Source organism: Pan troglodytes, chromosome 22 (assembly GCF_028858775.2).
Source record: "Pan troglodytes isolate AG18354 chromosome 22, NHGRI_mPanTro3-v2.0_pri, whole genome shotgun sequence".
Classification (NCBI taxonomy): Eukaryota; Metazoa; Chordata; class Mammalia; order Primates; family Hominidae; genus Pan; species Pan troglodytes.
In genome coordinates, this window is record NC_072420.2 from 34,412,063 (window position 1) to 34,436,293 (window position 24,231).

General features: G+C 39.3%; 1 protein-coding gene across 9 annotated transcripts in view; it reads left to right on the forward strand.

Annotated features, from left to right (window-relative positions):
* The window catches only part of ITSN1 (intersectin 1), a 257,189-nt gene that overhangs the window by 61,026 nt on the left and 171,932 nt on the right, over window positions 1–24,231 (forward strand). For all 9 annotated transcript variants that reach the window (XR_001715152.4, XM_016947143.4, XM_016947144.4 and 6 more), the window contains exons 2-4: window positions 15,584–15,643; window positions 17,966–18,058; window positions 19,382–19,445. Coding sequence is in view for 8 of the 9 variants with exons in the window: in XM_016947143.4 (XP_016802632.1) it covers window positions 15,616–15,643; window positions 17,966–18,058; window positions 19,382–19,445 (185 nt within the window). In the remaining variant the exon portion in view is untranslated. The remainder of the gene's footprint in view (window positions 1–15,583; window positions 15,644–17,965; window positions 18,059–19,381; window positions 19,446–24,231) is intronic.

Genomic DNA, 24,231 nt, shown 5'->3' on the forward strand with positions numbered 1-24,231 from the left:
AGTTGTTTTAAGGATGGTCATTCTAGTTTATAAATACATGTTTATTAGAGGCCTTCTACTTATCTATATCAACATTAGGGATTTTAATGTAAGTGCCAAAATTAAGGATCATCAGTATTTTTTCTTTTGACTTTCTGTAATTGGCCCTTTTTTCCTGGAGCTGAAATGAAGAAAGATTAAAGACTTCTTAAACATATTCTAGCTTTGGTTTAAAAATCCGAACATTATCCAAACTTGAAGAAACTATTTACCTGTTTCTTCATTGCTTAATACTTAGTCTCTATGTGTTTCTGTGTTTTGTACCTAAATAAGGAGTGTTTGTCTCAATAAAATATCTAGGTCCAGCAATATGTTTAGAAAGGTTTTAATAACTTGCTGAAAGCATGCATTTTGTGTAAAGTGTGGCAAAGAAGGAAACAATTGTACTTTCATTGGGAAAAGACTAAAAGGAAATATAAATACCAAGCTGTTGATAGAGGTTGCCTTCGGAGAGTGGAATTGTGGATTTTTTTTTCACCTATCTTTTCAGTTTTCTAAATTTCCCACAATTGTCACCTATAACCTTTAAAGGGGGAAAGTGTAAGCAATCATGATGTAGGCCCTGTTGTAAAACAGAAGTAAATGGGACTGTGCCTATTTGCCTACTTGGTGCTGCCCTTCTCCGTGTGTTGTCTCCTCCCTGAAGAGCTCCGGGCCCTTAGCCCTGAGGTGCTGCCTCTGCCTGGGGCTGAGCTTCCTGCACTTCTGGGTAACTCTCCTGCTTTCTAGGCCACAGGGCCAGGGACCTCAGAGAGAAGAATGCCTTTCCTTTTCTCTAGGTATGTTTCTGTTTGTTTTCAGCGTAGGTGACCTACCTTATGCTGCTGAAGTCCCCTCATAGAGATAGAACTGATTTCGTTCACTTTTTTCTTTTCTTAACTGCTCTAGGCTTTCTGTTAGATTTTTAAAAAATGTATGACTTCCTGCTTACATATGGTAAATGTTTACACGTCAGGAAGCTTTTCCTTTTTGTGTGTAAGAAGTAGAAGCTCACTGGACTTATATGTCAGCATTCTATTAATCTTAATTCCCCCATTTTCTTTCTGTGATCTGCTATGACATTACAAAAAAAATTGGTTTATCTTTCTTCTTTCGTTTTCCAGTGCCTTTATTGCATGGAACAGTATCCCCTGCACCCACGCTTCACCCTGGTTAGTTTACCAGGCTAACTACTTTGTGCCTCTTTGGTGAAGTTCTTATTCCTAAAAGTATGAGGTTATCATCATGGGCTCTGAATCCAGACTCTCTCTTCCATTGTTTAATAACTGTATAAACTGTGCTTTAGTCTCTGGAAGAGGGAATACTAATAATATTTAATCCATAGCTTTGTTAATAGGATTAAATTGGCTAATATAGGTCAGGTGTACTTGCAAGCACTTAAACTTTCCATTTGTTATTATAAACTATTACTATTAAGGATCATGCCAGTAAATCCTCACCAAAATTGACTTCATTATTTTGGCATAATGTTATTGTAGACTACTATCTTTGATTCCGGGAGTAAGGCTAAGTTGTCATTTGAATGAGATAAGGACCTCGAAATCAGTTGTAAAGACAATCTTGGCCGGGCGCGGTGGCTCACACCTGTAATCCCAGCACTTTGGGAGGCCAGGGTGGGCAGATCACGAGGTCAGGAGATCGAGACCATCCTGGCTAACATGGTGAAACCCGTCTCTACTAAAAAAAAAAAAAAAAAAAAAAAAAAACAAAAAAATTAGCCAGGCGTGGTGGCAGGTGCCTGTAGTCCCAGCTCCTTGGGAGGCTGAGGCCAGAGAATGGCGTGAACCTGGGAGGTGGAGGTTGCAGATAGCCAAGATCAGGCCACTGCACTCCAGCCTGGGCAACAGAGCAAGACTCTGTCTCAAAAAAAAAAAAAAAAAGACAAAATGTTTTAATGAGGAGATAAAAATCACTGAACCAGCCTGTTGTTTTTATATTGGATCAGTATAGCTTTGTACTGTACCTGGAAATAAAAATAAAAATTTTTTCTGAGTAAATTAATAAGATGTAGGAAAGATATTAAGGTTTATTTTTAAGTAAGCTCTAAATAGAAATGATAATCTGATTATAAAAAGAATATGAAAAATATTTAATATGCTAGTGCTCTGACTCAAAAATTAAAACCTACATTTTTTCTTTATTATTTGTTTTTTGAGACAGAGTCTCGCTCTATCACCCAGGCTGGAGTGCAGTGGCACAATGTCAGCTCACTGCAAGCTCTGCCTCCTGGGTTCACACCATTCTCCTGCCTCAGCTTCCCGAGTAGCTGGGACTACAGGTGCCTGCCACCACACCCGGCTAATTTTTTTTTTTTGTACTTTTAGTAGAGACAGGGTTTCACTGTGTTAGCCAGGATAGTCTTGATCTCCTGACCTCATGATCCGTCCGCCTCGGCCTCCCAAAGTGCTGGGATTACAGGCGTGAGCCACTGCACCTGGCTAAAACCTACATTTTTTTCAATTCTCTTTTTAACATTTGAAAATTTTGCTTAATCTAAAATATACTCCAGAAGTTTAAATGGAAAGACCTTAATAAAATATTCAGTCAAATGCTCTTCCTTTAGAAATGGAGGCACTGAAGTTCATTTCTCCTATCATTCTAAATTGATGTTTCATTTTGACTATATATTTAGTGAGTTATGGCAGTAAAAGCAGCTTTAATTTTTTTTCTGAAAGCCTACTCATATTGGAGCCCTTTATAACTTGCCTCTTGAAGTATATATATTTACTCATACAAATCAAACACTGATGTCTGTGAAGTTTCATATCATCTTTTATATTTGAATTTTGTTCATATACTTATTGTCACCCAGGCTGGAAGTACAGTGGTGTAATCTAAGCTCACTGCAACCTCTGCCTCCTGGGTTCAAGTGATTCTCCTGCCTCAGCCTCCCGAGTAGCTGGGATTACAGGCATGTGCCACCATGCTGGCTAATTTTTCTATTTTTAGTAGAGATGGGGTTTCGCCATGTTGGCCAGGCTGGTCTGGAACTCCTGACCTCAAGTGATCTGCCCACCTCAGCCTCCCAAAGTGCTGGGATTACAGGCATGAGCCACCATGCCTGACCAAGTTTTTAATTGATGGCATTTTAAAGAATACCTCATATTTTATACTTTCCAGACATTTTCCCCACTTATATGAAATTAAAAATGAGAGTATAGCTGTTATTTGTTACTTGGTCATAAAGGTATTTGGAAAATCACTGATCTTAGAATTTTAATAAAAGGCATTTATTACCAAAAAAAAAAAAACACTGGATATATTGAACTTAAAATTAGTAATTAGTATTTTCCAGTAAAGCATTTTGGATTCAACATAGACTATGCTTCACCCTACCTCACTTCTATAAGAAAACCTTTTTTAAAAAGGAATTTTCTTTTTGTCAGCTTTAGTAAATAATGTCATTCAGGATTCCTATTCACAATCTGAGATCTGCCACTTAACTTGCTCAGAAGCCTTAGAGTCCGCACCATTTGTTCTATCCTTTCAATTCAGGTTTTATTTGTTTATTTATTTATTTATTTATTTATTTATTTATTTATTTTGGAGTGCTGTTGCACAATCTTGGCTCACTGCAACCTCCGCCTTCTGGGTTCAAGTGATTCTCCTGCCTCAGCCTCCCGAGTAGCTAGGGTTACAGGCGTGCGCTATCACGCCCAGCTAATTTTTGTATTTTTAGTAGAGATGGGGTTTCACCATGTTAGCCAGGCTGGTGTTGAACTCCTGACCTCAAGTGATCCACCCGCCTCGGCCTCCCAAAGTGCTGGGATTACAGGCATGAGCCACTGCACCCGGCCTCAATTCAGTTTTTAACTTGAGCTTAAACGAGATATTTTTTAAAAGTTAAAATCTGTGTTGAGGCATATCAAGAATTGCTATGTCTCTTGGGGGAGAGATGTGAATTCCATCAACATAGATATGCTAGTTTATAGTGAACTGTTAGGAATGCTGTACTCTTGACTCATACTTAGTCTTTTCTTTGTGGCTTGTGGCTCTCTTTTCAACTTCATTAACATGTAATTGAAGTGTACTAAATGCATATACTTATTTTTTATGTTTTTTCAATTTTTTATTTTTTGTGTGTGTTGGGGGGGGTCTCACTATGTTGCCCAGGCTAGTCTTGAACTCCTGGCCTAAAGTGATGCTCCCACCTTGGCATCCCAAAGCACTTTACAGATGTGAGGCACTGCACTTTAAATGCGTATATTTAAAAATGTACAGTTTGGTTAGTTTTGACATAAGCATATGCCTGTGAAATAATCATTCCCAAGTGAGCAAAGACTTCTGTTCCCCCAAAAGGTTCTTGTGCCTCTCTGTTTTGTGTCCTTTCTTCTCCTCCCATCTTCAGGAAACCACTGATGGGGTTTTTGTCACTATAATTAGTTTACATTTTCTAGAATTTTTCTGGAAGTGGAATCATAGATATATACTTCTTTTTTAATCTGACTTCTTTCACTTAGCATAATAATTTTGAGATTCATGCATGTTGTTGCATATGTAACAGTTGGTTACTTTTTATTGCCAAGTAGCATTTCATTGGATGGATAGATCATCATTTGTTTATTCATTGATCAGTTGATTGACATTTGGGTTTCAGTTTTTGGCTCTTAAAAATAAAGCTTGATAGTACATTTGTATAGAAATCTTTGTGTGGACATAAATTTTCATTTCTCTTAACCAAATACCTAGAAGTAGAGTGGCTAGGTGGAGTGGTAGCTGTGTAATGTTTTAAGAAAAGTATATTTTTAAAAGTTTGTACCATTTTACATTCCTCTCAGCAGTGTGTAGAGCTGTTCCACATCCTCACCAACACTAGATGTGGTCATTCTTTCTCACATTAGCCATTCTAGTGGAAATACAGTGGCATGTCAGTGTGATTTTAGTTTGCATTTCCCTGATGGTTATTAATGTTGAACATCTTTTCATGGGTTTATTGCCCATTTCTAGAAGTTATTTTACATCTCAGCCATTTCCTCACTGAGCTGTCTTATTCTTAAATTGTAAGAGTTCTTTATATATTGTGGGTACAAGTACTTTTTCTAATGTATGTGTTGCAAGTAAGTGTTTTCTTTGTCTCTGTGGTTTGCTTTTTTGTTTTCACAATGGTTATCTTTTGAAGAACTGTGTTTTTGTTTTTTTTATTACTTTGAAGCCCAGTTTACTAATTTTTTCTTTTTTCTCTTTTTTGAGATGGAGTTTTGCTCTTGTTGCCCAGGCTGGAGTGCAATGGCGCGATCTCGGCTCACAGCAACTTTGCCTCCCAGGTTCAAGCCATTCTCCTGCCTCAGCCTCCGGAGTAGCTAGGATTACAGGCATGCGCCACCACGCCCGGCTAATTTTGTATTTTTAGTAGAGACGGGGTTTCTCCATGTTGGTCAGGCTGGTCTTGAACTCCGGACCTCAGGTGATCCACCTGCCTTGGCCTCCCAAAGTGCTGGGATTATAGGCGTGAGCCACCGCACCCGGCCTAATTTTTTCTTTTATAAGTCATGCTTCCTTGTGTTTTGAGAAATTGCCTAGCCTAAGTTCAGGAAGATATTCTCCCATCTTTTAAGATTTTTATATGAAGCATATATGGTTTTGCATTTAGGCCTAGGACCCGTTTTGAATTAATTTTTGTGTATTATGTAAAGTGTCAGTGTTGGCTTTTCTCCCCACCTGGATATCCAGTTGATCCACTTTGTTTGTTGAAAGACTTTTTTCCTCCAGTGATTTGTCTTTACAACTTTGCCAAAAATCAATTAACCAAACGGGTAGGTCTTTCTGAACTCTTCTTTTCTGTTTTATTGATCTGTCTCTTTACACCAATCCCAAAAGGCCTTGACTACTGTTGTTTTATAGTAAATCTTGAAATCAGGGTAAATCTTTCAACTTTGTTCTTTTAAAAAGTTGCTCTGCTTATTCTAGGTCTTTACTATCAGCTTGCCGATTTCTGCCACAAAGCCTGCTGCAATTTTGATTGGGATTGCATTGAATATACAAACCCTTTGGAAAGAATGGCATTTTCACAATATTTAATCTTTCAACCCATGAACTTAGTATCTTAGTACCATTTATTTAGGTCTTCTTTAAGTTTTCTTCGCAATATTTTGTAGTTCTAAGTGTAGAGGCCTTGTATATGTTTTTTTGTGTGTTTGTTTGAGACAGAGTTTCACTCTTGTTGCCCAGGCTGGGCCTCCCGGGTTCAAGCGATTTTCATGCCTCAGCCTCCCAAGTAGCTGGAATTACGGGCATGTGCCACCATGCCTGGCTGATTTTGTATTTTTAGTGGTCAGGCTGGTCTCGAACTCCTGTCCTCAGGTGACTCACCCGCCTTGGCTTCCCAAAGTGCTGAGATTACAGGCGTGAGGCACCGCGCCCAGCCTGTCTTCTGTTAAATTTACATTTAGAAATTTTACATATTTTGATGCTACTGTAAAACAGTTGTTTTTCTTAATTCCACTTTCCAATTTTTTGCTTGCTAGTATTTAAGAATTCAGTTCATTTTAATACATTAACCTTTTATTCTGCAGTTTTGTTAAATTCACTTATTGAATATAGTCATTGTTTTCTAGATTCTCTGGGATTTTCTATATAAATAGTGATATCTATAAATAAGGAGAGCTTTATTTTTACTTTCCAATCTTCATGCCTATTTTTTGCCTGTTGTTTTTCTTGTCTTATTACTTTATTGAGTAATCTCCATATCAGTGTTGCACAGAAGTGGTAAAAGCAGATATCCTTGTCTTCTTCCTAATCTCAGGCTGAGAAATTCAGTCTTTAACCGTTAACGGTGATGTTAGATGTAGGTTGTTCATGGATCCCCCTATATCTGTTTGTAGAAGTTTCCTACTAATTCTAATTTGCTGAGAGGTGTTTTTTTTGTTTTTTGTTTTTTTTGAGACAGAGTCTCGCTCTGTCACCCGGGCTGGAGTGCAGTGGCATGATCTCGGCTCACTGCAAGCTCTGCCTCCCGGGTTCACGCCATTCTCCTGCCTCAGCTTCCCGAGTAGCTGGGACTACAGGCACCGGCCACCACACCTGGCTAATTTTTTGTATTTTTAGGAGAGACGAGGTTTCACCGTGTTAGCCAGGATGGTCTCGACCTCCTGACCTCGTGAACCCCCCGCCTCGGCCTCCCAAAGTGCTGGGATTACAGGCGTGAGCCACCACACCCGGCCTGGTTTTTTTAAATCATGATTGGATGTTGAGTTTTTGTCAGAAGCTTTTAAAAAATATCTGTTCACATGATCATATGGGCTTTCTGCTTTATTCTGCTAATATAGTATATTACATTTTCTGAATGGTTTAATCTTGCCATTTCTAGGATAAACTATTTGGTTATATTTTAGTATCCTTTTTATATAATATTGATGTTCAATTTTTAATTTTTGTGAATGATTTTTGTATCTGTATTCTTCAGGGATCTTGTTCTATTATTTTTTGTAATGTCTGTGAGGTTTTGGTATTATAGTTGTATGACCTAAAAAAGTGAAGTGGGTAGTGATCTCCTTTTTTTTTGTTGGTAAAACTTTTCATAATTTTTGTATTATTTTTTCTTTGAAAGAATTCACCAGTGAAACAGACTATGGCTTTCTTTTGGGGGAAGTTTTTTTTTTTTTTTTCTTTTGAGACGGAGTCTTGCTCCGTCGCAAGGCTGGAGTGCAGTGCTGCAATCTCGGCTCACTGCAACCTCCGCCTCTCAGGTTCAAGTGATTCTCCTGCCTCAGCCTCCCGAGCAGCTGGGACTACAGGCGCATGCTACCACACCCAGCTAATTATTGTATTTTTAGTAGAGACGTTGGCCAGGATGGTCTCGATCTCCTGACCTCGTGATCCCAAAGTGCTGGGATTACAGGCGTGAGCCACCGCGCCTGGCCGGGGAAGGTTTTTAATGATAAAATTAGCTTCTTTAATAAATATAAGAGTATTCAGATTCTCGTATCAATTTTAGTAAGCTTTATTTTCCAAGAAATTTGTTTCTTTTATCTACACTGTCAAATTTGTTGGCATAAGGCTTTTTACTATTTCTTATTTTTTAAATGTTTGTAGGATTGATGGGGATGCCCCTTATTTCTATGATTTTTTTCTCTCTCTGTATCTAGCTCGAGGTTTGTAAATTTTTTTTTTTTCAAAGAACCAGAGTTTGATTTTGTAATTTTCTCTATTGTCTGTATTTTTATTCATTCTGCCATATCACTGTAATTTCCCTTCTTCTACTTACTGTTGGTTTACATTTCTTTTTCCAAGTTTTTTTCTGTTATTGTTTAGATTACTAACATTTAATGTAATTATCGGTTGTTGGAATTAGACCTGCCATCTTCCTATTACTGGTTTTGTTTGTCCTTTCTGGTTTTTTTTCTTTCTTTCTTCTGTTTCTTTTTTCTTGACATCTTTGTATTTTTAACATTCCATTTTCATTTGCCTCTTGACTTTTTGGCTATGTCTTTTTCTGTGTGTGTGTGTGTGTGTGTGTGTGTGTGTGTGTGTGTTGTGTAATTGCTCCAGGTAGTAAATATATTTACTTAACCTTTTATTATCAGCTTAGAGTTAATATTTTATCACTTCACGTAGAATGTAGAAGGCTTGCAGCCATAAAAGTCCCTTTACCCTCCCCCCAGAGACATTTATGTTACAGTTGTCATATGTGTTATATTTATGTTGAAACCCTACTACACAGTGTTACAGTATTTGCTTTCAACAGTCTACATATTTTAAAGACCCTAATAGGAAAAATAAATTTATATTTACTCAGATGTTTGCCATTTCTTTTGCTCTGCTTTCATTCTTAAAGATTTCAGTTTCTCTCTAAAATTTTCATTTGATTCTTTTTAAACTAGTTTTTCTTTCTCTGCTGATAACTTGTATCTTTCCATGCATTTGTGTTTGTGTTTGCCTCATGGAAAGTAGGTGTAATGGCTGTTCTACAGTCTTTGTGTGATAATTTCAACATTTTCGTTGTCTTGGAGTTGGCATCTGTTGATTGCAATTTTTTTTTTTTAAGAATTTGTCAGATTTTCCTACTTCTTTGTATGACCAGTAGTTTTGGATTATATCCTGGACATTGTGAGTTTCATGTTGTATAGATGTTGTGTGCTGTTGTAATCCTCTGCAGAATGCTGTTTGTTTCAGTAGGTATCTAACTTGGTTAGATCTGCCTTGGTTATATAGCAGACTATAAATTCTCTGTGCTGTCTGTGGACAGGGGTTCCTTTCTCAGTTCAGTTTTCAAGACCAGTGAGTGCTGTGCTACTTTGAGCCTGCCGTGCATATCCATATCTCAGGTGTGAGCCTAAGACAAGCGGGAGTTAATTCACACAATGGCAGGTCCCATTTCTACCTTCTTTCCTCTCTGGTTTTCCCCACACTTTACAGCCCACAGGTGCCTTTTTCATTAGTTCCTTTAACCACAAAGACCGTGTTTCTGTTGGAGTTTTAGTCTCTGCACCAGTGCTTCACTGCATAGCTCCCTGACTGGGGCCCACCTGTGGGGCAGAGTTGTAGAGAAAAGACGAAAAAGAAAGTTTTTACTCCATGGAAAGGAAACTTTGTAGAAACTTTTTAGTCACCTCCCAAATCCGCCTACTTTTGTCTACTTTTTATTGTCCTCAAGTATTATAGTTACATTTTGTGTTCTGTCTGCTATAACAGAAGCAGAACTCTGGTTTGTGACATTTTTATTTTTGAGACTGAGTCTTGCTCTTGCTGCCCAGGCTGGAGTGCTGTGGCAGGATCTCAGTTCACTGTAACCTCTGCCTCCTGGGTTCAAGCGATTCTTGAGCCTCACCCTCCTGAGTAGCTGGGATTATGAGTGCCCACCACCACGCCCATCTAATTTTTGTATTTTTATTAGAGACAGGATTTTATCATGTTGGCCAGGCTGGTCGCGAATTCCTGACCTCAAGTGATCCGCCTGCCTTGGCCTCGCAAAGTGCTGGGATTCCAGGTGGGAGCCACCGCGCCTGACCAGGTTTTGTGACATTATTTAATGTCTTGGATATGTGATTATTCTTTTTCACCATGGTAGCCTTTTTTTTTTTTTTTTTGTGAGACGGAGTCTTGCTCCGTCTCCCAGGCTGGAGTGCGGTGGCACGATCTAGGCTCACTGCAAGTTCTGCCTCCCAGGTTCACACCATTCTCCTGCCTCAGCCTCCCGAGTAGCTGGGACTACAGGCGCCCGCCACCACGCCCGGCTAATTTGTTTTGGTATTTTTAGTAGAGACAGGGTTTCACTGTGTTAGCCAGGATGGTCTCAATCTGCTGACCTCATGATCTGCTCGCCTCGGCCTCCCAAAGTGCTGGGATTACAGGCGTGAGCCACCACTCCCGGTCTCAACATGGTAGCCTTTTACAAATTACTATATTTTTTTCAAATTGTAGTAATTCATACAGCAAGCATATATAATGGTAGGACAAAACACCTTAAGCCAAGATGTCATCTCCGTGGTCTGTCCAGGTAGCATAGAACACAAAAGGAGATGTGATTGAAAAATGTTGCTTCATCTACATGTTACTACTATTGTCTGGGGTTCCTTAGGAGCCAAGGAGAACCTCGCTGTGATTGGCATTGGAAAGACCTGTGGTTGGAAGAAAATTACCTGGGAACATTCCAGCCTCATCTTTTTTTTTTTTTTTTTTTTTTTTTGAGACGGAGTCTCGCTCTGTCACCCAAACTGGAGTGCAGTGGCGCTATCTCGGCTCGCTGCAACCTCCGGCTCTCGGGTTCAAGCAATTCTCCTGCCTCAGCCTCCTGAGTAGCTGGGACTACAGGCATGTGCCACCACACCGGGCTAATTTTTTGTTTGGTGGAGACGGGGTTTTACCGTGTTAGCCAGGATGGTCTCCATATCTTGACCTCGTGATCCACCCGCCTTGGCCTCCCAAAGTGCTGGAATTACAGGCGTGAGCCACCGCCCCCGGCCCAGCCTCATCTTTAAGCCATAATTTGGCTATTGTGTTAGTGAATAAGCCTGAAAGGTACATCTTCATTCATACATAAACATAATTTAGTTTTCATTAGGTAGATTCCTTGTTCACATCCAGCTGAGAACATGACACTAAAGAAATCGGGCTTTAATTAGGGAGGGAAAGAGAGAGAACGTGGAGTCCCTTTGGTTGTCACTTAAGAGATACAGATGAAGGAGAAGTAGAGTTGGAGGTCAGAAGGGCCAGAAGGTAAATGTAGTCTAATATTAGTCATAGTGAGGTGAAGGCTTTTGGAGGGTAGAGATTCACCTAGGGTGAGAATTATTTCCTAAGTTCTAGAGTAGGATGGTAAATAACAAATAGTCTTAGGTGCTTTGTCAGGAACTGATAATGACTACAAGTATATTTGAAATCATAAGAGTTATATTTATGTTTGCTGTGATCCTCTCATAGTAGCTGCGAAATATTTAAAGTAAGGCATAAAATTATTATATCTATAAGTAAAAATGGTCTATTTTAATGCCTTCAGTATCATAGTTTAGTATTAAGCTAATGCTAACTTCATAAAATCATTTTTTCCTAAGATAATTTTTGAGATTTATAGGAAGGTAGAAATGCATGCATTTCCTCTGGATTTGCCATTTGTTGCGTAGTATTATGTATAACATTTTCTTAAACAAAAAGTTTAAAGAAAATATTAGCAAATCAAACCTAGCTGTGTAGTGAAAGAATAACATGCATATATGAATTGGTCTATTGTACAAATTCTAGGATAATTCAATATTTGCAAATATGTCACTGTAATTCAGAATGTAAGTAAAGGAGAAATTCATTATCTCACTAGATGCTTAAAGAAAGCTTCTGAAAAAAATTTAGCCATTTCTTAATAAAATTATAAAAAATAGGAATAGAAGGAAACTACATAAACATGGTAAATAATCTTTACTAAAATACAACAACAAACCAACCTATTAAAATATGAAATACCGAAACTGTCACTGTGAAAGTCACAGGCAATACAAAAATTATTGCTATCACAACTATTTTGTATAGCTTAGTATTATTGCTTTGGGCTAGTAATGTAAGGCTAAATTCTTTATTTCCAGAAAATATAGATCTAGGAAATCTAAGAGATTCATATGTGAGACTATTAGCACTAATAAGAAAGTGTGGTAAAGTAGGTGGATACAAAGAAGAGAAATCAATAACCTCTTTATTTTGCAACACAGTAAAAAAATGGAAGTAAAACTGAATGAACAGAATGTATTCTCATATATATTAAATATCTGTTTTACTATGCATTTAAAATCCAGAGCTTACCATTTTTGGGAAACTCTACAAAAAGATATATGACATGTTGATTCCAAAAGGATTTTATGAGGACTAAGTGAGATAAAACACACTAAAATGTTCAGGAGAATTGTCAAGGTTGCCTATACAATATATTGAATGAGAAATTGTCGAGGAAAAGAAAGGCAGCTGCAGTTTCTAAAGGGAATCTACAGTGAGAAGTAGTCTGATTCACAAACCTCTGGTTAAATATGGTGTCTTGACTACACTTGTTTTCTCCTTCCCTAAAGTCTGCAATAATCTCAAAGGAAGCTTAAAAATGTTAATTCATAGCCGGGCGGATGGGGTGTTGTCACCTGTAATCCCAGCTACTTGGGAGGCAGAGGCGGGAGAATCGCTTGAACCCAGGAGGTGGAGGTTGCAGTGAGCCAAGATTGCGCCACTGCACTCCAGCCTGGGGACGGAGTGAGACTCTGTCTCAATAAATAAATAAAATAATAAAATACATAAGTAAGTAAAATCTTCATAAGGAGAAACATAACAGTAAAGGAGACAGTGACCAAAGATTTTAACAATTTTTCGAAACAGAAAGTGAATGGAGGGAGTAGTAACTGAGTTCACAGAGAAAGATACCACCTAAGTACCTGCAGAGGTCAGTTATGGAGATAACAGCATGCCCCAGGGATATCTTGAGAGAGTTCCTTGTGCTTGGGGGCTCCACGTATTCCAAAAGGCTGAAGTCAGTTTTACAGCTCACAGTGGAAATTCCTTAAAAGTCCATATCCAGATCTTTTAAATCTTCCTCTCCTACACTCCAGCAGATGGGTAACTACTTCAGTCCCCTGTCTGCTGGGGAAATGGGAGGAGCACTAAAACCGGAAGTGCTCCAGACTAGAGAGGTGAAGCACGGGATTGAAAGTCAAGTGAGCCTGTGCAAGTCTGCACACTGAAGTGTAGGGCCCTACCTCCTTCCTTCTTCACTCCTCCTCAAGGCAGCACTTAGATGAGTTGATCCCTTCACACCCCACCCAGCAGTTCGTTCTACCTGGCAAAACTTAACAGCTTCAATGAAGAAACCTCCACATTACTGAACATTTGGAGGTGTCCCAATGAAAAGGTAACTCAATATACCTGATCATTTTACAGAGAAGCCCATCAGTGAACAAGCCTGCCACCCACGCTGAGCTTGGGCAGTTTTTCAGTGCCTCACTATTAAACATGGAGGCGCATCCAGGGACCACTAGATATATAAGGAAAACCTTAAAAGTGAAAGAGACGACCGAGACAGGCGGATCACAAGGTCAGGAGTTCGAGACCAGCCTGGCCAACATGGTGAAACTCCATCTCTACTAAAAATACAAAAATTAGCCGGGCATGATGGGGTGTGCCTGTAATCCCAGCTACTCAGGAGGCTGAGGCAAGAGAATTGCTTGAACCTGGGAGGCAGAGGTTGCAATGAGCTGAGATCGCCTGGGCAACAAAGCAAGACTCCGTCTCAAAAAAAAAAAAGTGAAAGACCCAGTCAATGAGCCAATGAACAAAAAAGGAACCCAGAGGAATCCAATGATCCAAGAAACAGAAGAACAGAGAACAAGAAAGTGCTTCTGGAAATTTAAAAATGTGATAGTTGGAAAAAACTTCTGTGGACAAATTGGAAGATGAAATTGAGATGTATTAGGGCAAGAGACTCATTTTTTTAAATTTAAATTTAAGATTTTAAATCTGTGAGTATATAGTACTCGTTTATTCTTTTTTTTTTTAATTTTTATTTTTGAGACAGGGTCTCTCTCCAGTTGCTCAGGCTGGAGTACAGTGACACCATCTCAGCTCACTGTAGCCTTGACCTCCTGAGCTCAGGTTATTCTGCCACCTCAGCCTCCTGAGTAGCTGGGACTACAGGCTTACCCAACCATGCCTGGCTAATTTTTGTATTTTTACTAGAAACAGGGTTTTGCCATGTTGCCCAGGCTGATCTCAAACTCTTGGACTCAAGTGATCTGCCCGACTCAGCCTCTCAAAGTGCTGGGATTACAGGTGTGAGCCACTGCGCCCAGCCAATACTCATTTTTAACTGTGCATTTACCTTGTTAAATTAAACGTAAGGAAAAATATTCACTAAATCTGAATTTTTTTGAGACGGAGTCTGGCTAAGTCACCCAGGCTGGAGTGCAGGAGCGCAATCTCTGCTCACTGCAAGCTCCATCTCCTGGGTTCACGCCATTCTCCTGCCTCAGCCTCCCGAGTAGCTGGGACTACAGGCGCCCGACACCACGCCCAGCTAATTTTGTGTGTGTGTGTGTTTCCAGTAGAGACGGGGTTTTACCGTGTTAGCTAGGATGGTCTTGATCTCCTGACCTTGTGATCCGCCCGCCTCAGCCTCCCAAAGTTCTGGGATTACAGGCGTGAGCCACCGCACCTGGCCCTAAGTCTGGATTTTTGTTTTTAGTTAGAGAAGAGGACTGGCTTTTTTTCACATCGGCTGTTGATGAATAAATAATGCCTGATGGAGATTTTTGAAGCATTAGATTTGTGTTTGGTAGTCTGGGACAGATGTTAGTGTAATATGCATTGTTTACAGGATATGGAGTTAGCAGGACAGCTAACTCCACAGCCTTTGGTCACCAAGCGAATGGTATTGTGCTAATCACGTACCCTTTCTGATTTTCATTTTTGTGATCCATAATATGGGGTTGGTAATAATGGTAACCTATCTCACAGGGCTGTGATGATGAGTAGAAGAGATAAGACCTATAAATTACCTAGTATAATGTGTAGCATGTACTAAATGCTCAATGAAAAGAAGCTTTGATTATAACCATCAAGTAGATGGACTGGTAATTATAGATGGTTAAGAAAAAGGTACAGTCAGCCCTCCGTATCCATGGGTTTCACAGAGTCCATAGGTTCAGCCTACCATAGATTGAAAACATTTGGGGGAAAAAATTATGTCTGTACTAAACATGTACAGACTTTTAAGCATACAGAATAACAGTTGTTTACATAGCATTTACATTGTATTAAATATTGTAAGTAATCTAGAGATTATTTAAAGTATGCAAGAGGACGTGCTTAGGTTATATGCAAATACTGTGCCATTTTATATCAGGGACTTGAGGATCCACGGATTTTTTTTTAATCCATGGGAGGTCTTGGAACCAGTGTTCCTGGGATAATGAGGGACAACTGTATATTTAAAAAGTAACACGTAAATGAATGAATTCCTTAATTGTAGAGCTATGCTCTGGCTCTAGTATTAGTCCTCTGACCATTAAAGATAGCATGTTGGTGTGTTTATGATTATACAGGAATTAAGTTTTCATAAACTTAAATGTTGCATTTTCACTTACAGGCGTCGATTAGCAAGGTAAAAGTAACAGAACCATGGCTCAGTTTCCAACACCTTTTGGTGGTAAGTTTTCAGAAATTTCTCTTTTTAATGTACTTTGGGACCAGATTTTAAAAACTTGATATTATGGCAAATTTAAAATTAAAAAGTAGAGAAAATAATATAATCAGCATTCATGTATTCCATCATATAGTTTCATTAATTATCAACTCATGCCCAATATTGTTTCATCTGGATTCTTTTGGAGCAACTCCCAGGCATCATATCATTTCATCTATAAATATTTTAGTATGTGTACCTAAAAGATAAGAAAACGTTTAAAGACATAACTTCAGTACCATTATCACATCTATAAAAATTTACAATACCGGGCCGGGCATGGTGGCTCACGCCTGTAATCCCAGCACTTTGGGAGGCCGAGGCTGGTGGATCACCTGAGGTCTGGAGTTCAAGACCAGCCTGGCCAACATAGTGAAACCCTGTCTCTATGAAAAATACAAAAATTAGCCGGGCGTGGTGGCAGGCACCTGTAGTCCCAGCTACTTGGGAGGCTGAGGCAGGAGAATGACATGAACCCGGGAGGCGGAGGTTGCAGTGAGCCGAGGTCGCACCACTGCACTCCAGCCTGGGTGACAGAGCAAGACTCCATATCTAAATAAACAAACAAACAAACAAACAATACCATATTATTGTACCTATAAAATGTTTGCTATATCTAGTCTGTACCTTATAGTCTTTGGACATTTCCCTGATAGTCTTTAGACATTTCTTGTTATGGTTTGTTTGTTTAAATTGGGATCCAAATAAGATACAAACATTGCAATTAGGTCATGTGTTTCCCAAGTCTCTTAGTGAATTTTCCCCCACTCCTCTGTTTTTTTATCAGCAAGTTATTTGTTGAAGTAATGGGGTCATTTACACTTTTTCAAAGGCTGGATTTGAAGCATGACATTTTTTTTTGTTTTACTTCAGTTAAACTAAAGTTTGAAACATATCAGTCTGCATAAAATGTATTTTTGGGTAATTTTTCCTAATGTTATTAGGAAATTGTTAATTGTTCTTGCTTACACCCAAGTTACTTTTTAACAAAAATACTTATTAAAAAGTAGTACTTATTAAAAAATACTTATTAAAAGTTCATATTAACGGATTACTCCTGGAAGCTGTCTAATCTTGTCATGAAGAGAGTAAAAGTCTCCATGGGATTCTGGTACAGAGATCTCTAAACTTTTAAAAATCACTAGTTTTTCTATTTTATTTTTGTCCCCCTTCTTAATTACTGTACAATTTCTGGTTTTTGTTTATAGTTACAGGGATGAATTCTGACAGGGCAGTGAAAATTTCTTCTAGAAGTTGCAGAACTGTAAGGCCTGTGAGGAAGGGGTCATTTCTGTCTTGGACACTCGTTCATCCCCACAGTAAATATTTTTCCAGTGACTGAATGGATTTTTACTTTATCTGTCAGTGTCATCCCAGACCTGGTAGAGAGGAGAGATGCAATGTTTAGATGTTTTTGCTGGTGTGCTGGGCACATTCACATTTTGTGTGAAACATACGTATTGTGTATTCCCAGTTTTGTGGAAGGTGTCCGAGCTTTTGAAAGCTTTCATGTATGTAATCTAGAATTATTTTAGTCAATTTGAGGAGACCTAGGACTAGAGTCTGCAAGATCTCAGTCGTGAGTGGACATCTAGTCAGCCTAAGAGCTGAAACTGAAGGAAAACCTAAAACCCATTCTCTTTGGCTATTATTTCATATCAGGACATCCCCTGCCCTTCTTTTTTTTTAAGTCTGCTTCCTGCATACTGAGATACCCGTTTTTAAAAACAGCTTTAGTGAAATATAATTTATATTCCATAAAATTTACTAGCTTTAGTTGTATAATAATTTTTAGCAAATTATATAGAGTTGTGCAACCATCACCACAATCTAATATATTAATATTGTAATCACCCCCCAAAAGATTTTCATGGATATTTATCACACTCAACTTCTTCTTTCATAACTTTTGCCTGTGGCATTTAAGGCACTTGAGAGTACAGTTTTAGGTTTAAGTTAGTCTGTTGCTTGGGTTTATGTAAGTAAATTATTAATTTATTATAATCTTGCTAACTATGGGATTATAAAACAAGTTTCTAAAAAAGGAATGTGTGCCTCTTCTTTTCTTTCCCTCCCATTCTCTCTCTTTCTGTTTCTTACATTTTGTGTCCTGTTTTACACTTTTCTAACTTTATATTCATAACTTCCAAGGACAAGAAGATGTGAATTTATCAAGTCTTTATAATACATTGACAGAATCTTGAAGTGCTGTGGAAATAGTGTGTGAGAGCATTTTGTTTTCCTTTTCTCACTGAATAATTTGTTTGTCTTTTCTTTGGATTTTAGGCAGCCTGGATATCTGGGCCATAACTGTAGAGGAAAGAGCGAAGCATGATCAGCAGTTCCATAGTTTAAAGCCAATATCTGGATTCATTACTGGTAATCACAGTCAGCATTTTTTCATTTTTACTTATCAGTAGTGCAGATGTCTGTGGAAACTCTATCATGCAAAGCCGAGATGGGCAAATATGACCAAGGAGAGACATTTACCTGTTTTGCCCTAACCTTGTGCCTGTCCTTTTACAATTTTTTTACGCATAATGGAATCATACCTTGTTTGCAATTTTTAGTGCATGTCAAACCACTTGTTTTGTGCATGTAATTTATGGGAATTGGTTAAGATCAAAGGACCAGTGGCTCACACTTGTAATCCCAGCACTCTGGGAGGCCGAGGTGGGCAGATCCCTTGAGGTCAGAAGTTCCAAACCAGCTTGGCCAACATGGTGAAACCCCGTCTCTACTAAAAATTAAAAATTAGCTGGGTGTGGTGGTGGGCGCCTGTAATCCCAGCTACTTGGAGGCTGAGGCAGGAGAATTGTTTGAACCCTAGAGGCAGAGGTTGCAGTGAGCCGAGATCACGCCACTGCACTCCAGCCTGGGTGACAGAGCGAGACTCCATCTCAAAAATAAACAAACGAATTTTCCTGTTTGATTATTTTTCAGGAATTCACTTTAGAAAAAGTGGAATCTTTATTTCCGGGGGAATTGTTCTGCTACCATGCCCGGCTAATTTTTTCTTCTTCTTTTTTTTTTTTTGAGACAGAATTTCGCTCTTGTTGCCCAGGCTGGAGTACAATGGCGTGATCTCGGCTCACTGCAACCTCCCCTTCCAGTTTCAAACGATTCTCCTGCCTCAGCCTCCCAAGTAGCTGGGATTACAGGCACCCACTACCATGCCCAGCTTATTTTTTATATTTTTAGTAGAGATGGGGCTTCACCATGTTGGCCAGGCTGGTCTTGAACTTCTGACCTCAGGTGTGGTTCTTAATCATTGTTATTTATTCTCCGTAAATACTTCAGAAGTACCCAGAATTTGGAGTATAGGTATTGGGAATGGCAAATAACTTTTTTTATAAAGTGAAAGTATGTGTCATCAGTTTCCTAAGGATTCCTATAAATGTGCTTTTGCACAATGGGTAGCTGTTCATATCTTAGTTAATAGCAGATTAATTAAAGTGGAAAATCTATGCCAGGAAATGGTAGGCCCTTTTTGAGATGATTTTTTGAATTCTAAAGTCAGTGCTGATGGATTCTTTTACTGTTGCCTATGGGCTTATCCTTGGACTTTTATAATGCACTCAACTGGTATTTATAGTATTACCAGCCTCTTTGTAAATTTTGTAATTTTGCTATTACAGGATTTCTCTCAGCTGCTGGGTTTTTTTTTTTTTTTTCCTGAAACTTTTTCCATTTAATTTACAGGTGATCAAGCTAGAAACTTTTTTTTTCAATCTGGGTTACCTCAACCTGTTTTAGCACAGATATGGTAAGTTGGAATTTTACATGAAATTTTACATAAGCATAAGGCAAAATAAAATAATCGTTTAGTTCTATTTGGTAATATGATTTCTTATGTTATAAAAGGAGAACATGTATCTCTAGCCTGAAATATCTTGTTACTTCTTACCAGAGAGTTATGTCTGAAAAGTGTCTTTCTCATATGGAACTAAAACAAAACAACAAAAAAAGTGGTGACATTTGAATGACAACACTGTCAAAAAGTGGAATTTCCATGGAGACATCTAAATTTTGGTGTTCCTTCACCAATTAGTTTTGGCTTCACCCATATCACCCACATTTATTTGAATGTCCCACATTTCTTGCTTTATAATGGAATGATTTTTTATCTTTCATTGACTGAAGAATAAAAGGTAAAGAAAATATTTGAGAGTTAGTGTATGGTAAATCCATAACATTAATAGATAATAGTGAATTATTTGACTATCACAAATAGGCATTCAATCTTTTAAGCCACAGGAAATACAGAGAGTATAATAAAAAGGGTGGCAAATACAGTTTTGGATTCTTGGCTCATGGCTTTGGAGAGCCATGCTGAATTCTGTTGTCCTCTAAGATGTCTCATTTTTTTCACCAAGGGTGCTTAGTACTTCACTTCCCTGAGTTAATTAGTGATACGAAGGCTGCTCGCTATGAAGAAAGAGCATGTAGGCTGGGCGCGGTGGCTCATGCCTGTAATCCCAGCACTTTGGGAGGCCGAGGCGGGCGGATCACGAGGTCAGGAGATTGAGACCATCCTGGCTAACACAGTGAAACCCCATCTCTCCTAAAAATACAAAAAATTAGCCAGGTGTGGTGGTGGGCGCCTGTAGTCCCAGCTACTCGGGAGGCTGAGGCAGGAGAATGGCGTGAACCCGGGAGGCAGAGCTTGCAGTGAGCCGAGATCGCGCCACTGCACTCCAGCCTGGGCGACAGAGTGAGACTCCGTCTCAAAAAAAAAAAAAAAAAAAAAAAAAAAAAAGAGCATGTGATTTGTAGTCGTACACCTGAGTTTGATTCCCAGGTGTACCATTTTCAGTGTCTCTGATTTGGAGATACAGTTACCCTCTTTGACCTCAGTTTTCTAATCTAGGAAATAGGAATGGTTATAGTTTTGTGAGAGTTGTTGAGAGGATTCCAGAAAAACCAAGGACTTATTGTGGCTCCTGTCACATAATAGGCCCTCAAAGTAAAACCCAAAAAGGTATCATCTCCAGGGACTGGGTATTCTGCATAACTGAATTTTCCAGCTAACTACTTTGTCCTCTTAAATGACCAAACTTTTAAATTTATAATCTTATGGAAATTAATAAAGGTTGATACAGCTTTTTGTTTCTTTTAAGCACAGTCTACAGAACACAATCTAAGCTTTTCTTGATGAAATGTCATCATTATGAAAATTAGTAACTGTCCTGAAATAGCAAAACTTTCATAGGAGATTGTGTGTGTGTGTGTGTGTGTGTGTGTGTGTGTGTGTGTGTGTGTGTATTTGGATATGTTTGAATTGAAACGAAATGATACCAGATCTCTGTGCTTTTTTTGGGTATCTGCTTTATTTTCTTTTTCCTGGTTGTCAGCATATTGGCCGCCAGACTGTCTCTAAACTAGTGTGCTTGCTCCTCTGAAGCCATTCTAATTCTAACTTCTGATCTATTAGAGCTAAAAAATCAGATAACCAAGTGGTTTTGGAATTACAGTTTAAGTAAAGTAAGAGGCTCAGATGAAGAAACAGCCTGCAAGAAAGAAGTCATGCGCAAGTGAGCACAGAAGCCCTGTTCTGTTAGTTAAATGTGAACGTTTAAACGCAAGAGACCTGTCTGTGGCACCTTTGTGAATTGTAGCAAGCTTCTTCTGCTTTGCAGCTCATACATGATCATGTCTCATACCATCAGGACCTCTCGCTGGAACCTTCTTCCGCAGACTTAACTTCCTCCACTGGATTATGCTTTTGTGTTATATTCCCAATTTTTGAAAGTTCATTTATTCTTTCAACATTGAAAAATTATTTATCAGATATCTTCTGTGGGCCAGGGACTGTTAAGAGGTGCTGCGGATATAGCAATGAACAAAATAGACAGAATCCATTCTTTTATTGAAACAACAGTCTAGTGGAGGAAGACAATAACAACACAAAAATTGTCACATGGTGGTAAGTGTGGTGGAGAAAAATAAAATACACTCTAATGAATTTCATTTTTTTTCTTCTGTTTTTTGTAGAGGTGGGATCTTGCTATGTTGTCCATGCTGGTCTCAAACTCCTGGACTCAGGCCATCTTCCTGCCTTTGCCTCCCAAAGTGCTGGGATTATAGGTGTGGCCACCATGCCTGGCAAAGACAACTGTCTTAATTGAAAAAAGTGACATTTGGTTGGGTGTGGTGGCCCACGTCTGTAATCTGAATGCTTTGGGAGGCCAAGGTGGGAGCATTGCTTGCGCCCAGGAGTTTGAGACCAACCTGGGCAATATAATGAGCCCTCATCTTTAAAAAAAAAAAATTTTTTTTTTTTTTTTTGAGATGGAGTTTTGCCCTTGTTGTCCAGGCTGGATTGCAATGGCACGATCTCAGCTCACTGCAACCTCTGCCTCCCGGCTTCAAGCGATTCTCCTGCCTCAGCCTCCTAAGTAGCTGGGATTACAGGCATACACCACCACGCCTGGCTGATTTTGGTATTTTTAGTAGAGATGGGATTTCACCATGTTGGTCATGCTGGTCTCAAACTCCTGACCTTGTGATCCACCTGCCTCGACCTCCCAAAGTGCTGGGATTACAGGCGTGAGTCACTGCGCCCGGCCAAAAAAATTTTTTTTAATTAGCTGGGCATTGTGGTGCATGCCTGTAGTCTTAGCTGCTAGGGAGGCTGAAGTGGGAGGATTGCTTGAGCCCTGGAGTTTGAGGCTGCAGTCAGCTATGATTGTGCCTTCTAGCCTGGGTGACAGAGCAAGACCCTGTCTCTAAAAAATAAAAACAATTGTCCTAACTTTCTAAACTATTTTTACCTGAGTGGCCCAAAGTCAGGTTTTTATAATGACTATGTTTATTAATTAAAGATGGTAATTTGGCAATCTTAGATTGAATCAATCTTTAATTTTTTTCTTACGTTTTGCTAAATAAGTTTGTGATGGCATATTTTACTATCAAAAATGTCTGTAACTCTCTTTTCCCAAAAGAAATGTCTTTGAAAAGTCGTTGGAAATTTCATGAACCACTGATATCCTGCCCAGATGATGGAATAATGCAGTGCAAATTATGAGTTTAGCAAGATCTGTCTTTCAACTGAGCTGATTTGATACTTATTCACATAGTAACCCTGAGTAGTACTTGATCTCTTAAAGCCTAGGTTTTTTTGTTTGTTTGTTTGTGTTTATGTTTTGAGACGGAGTCTTGCTCTGTTGCTCAGGCTGGAGTGCAATGGCACGATCTTAGCTCACTGCAACCTCTGCCTCCCAGGTTCAAGTGATTCTCCTGCCTCAGCCTCCCAAGTAGCTGAGATTACAGGTGCCCACCACCATGCCCGCCTAATCTTTGTATTTTTAGTAGAGACAGGGTTTCACCATGTTGGCTAGCCTGGTCTCGAACTCCTGACCTGAAGTGAGCTGCCTGCCTCGGCCTCCCAAAGTGCTAGAATTACAGGCATGACCCACTGCAGCCGGCCAAGCCTAGGTTTTTAAAATTGCAACTAATAATAGCTGATCTAAAGAAGCAGCTCCCTCCAACCCCCATACTATTCTTATGTTCTTCTGTGATTTTTCTGGTAGGGTCCCAGGGTAAGTCCTTACTCCTTTTGGTAGACGGAAGAATGGGTTTGACTCTGAAGTTTTAGGCAGTCCTTGTGTCAGTCATCTGGGGAAGAAGATAATTTTTTGCTTTTTTGTTTGTTTTTGAGACAGGGTCTTACTCTGTCACCAAGACTGGAGTGCAGTGGCATGATCATAGCTCACTGCAGCCTCAATATTCTGTGCTCAAACAATCCTCCGGACTCAAACAATCCTCCCACCTCAGCCTCCTGAGTAGCTGAGTCTGCAGGCATACACCACCACGCCTGGCTAATTTTTGTATTTTATGTAGAGATGGGGTTTTGTCATGTTGCCCAGGCTGGTCTTGAACTCCTAGATTCAAGCAGTCTGCTCGCCTCAGCCTCCCAAAGTGCTGGGATTATAGGCATTAGACATCACATCCAGCAAAGAAGAGAAGTTTGGATTAAGAATTGGAAACTGTGTCTAGTTTCTCTCTCTGAGCTTTACTTACTTTGTTCTGGACTTTGTTTCAAATATTTGAGTGATACGAACTGATGGGCAGTATATGTTAGAAACCTTTATTATGTTTTATTTCCATGTAGAAACTATATTCCAGTTAACTAATTTGTTAACTTTCAACTGTAATCTGTTAATGCTTTGGGGACTCCTTGTCTCTCCTAGCTGATTTCCAATTAAGAATACAAGAAAACCTTAATTCTCGGAGGATGGAGTCAAGTCAATGTGTGTCATGCCAAATTATAACTGTGGCCAAAGATGATACATCTTCCTAGAAATTGTCTTATTAATAAGGAGCTGGAAGGAGGTTGGCAGATATCCTTTTGGCAATTGAAGTGCTTAGAATTTTTTCAACCTTGCTATGATGTGGAGGGGAGGAGAATAAAGCAGTGGGAATAGACAAGAGCCAGAAGGTACAGGAAGGAAGAAGAGACGGGGTGAAGAGGCTGGACGAGGGCTCTGGAATCTGAGACGGAGGGCCAGCAGAAATGGAGAGAAAAGAGGGAGCGAGGGAGCACTACCTGG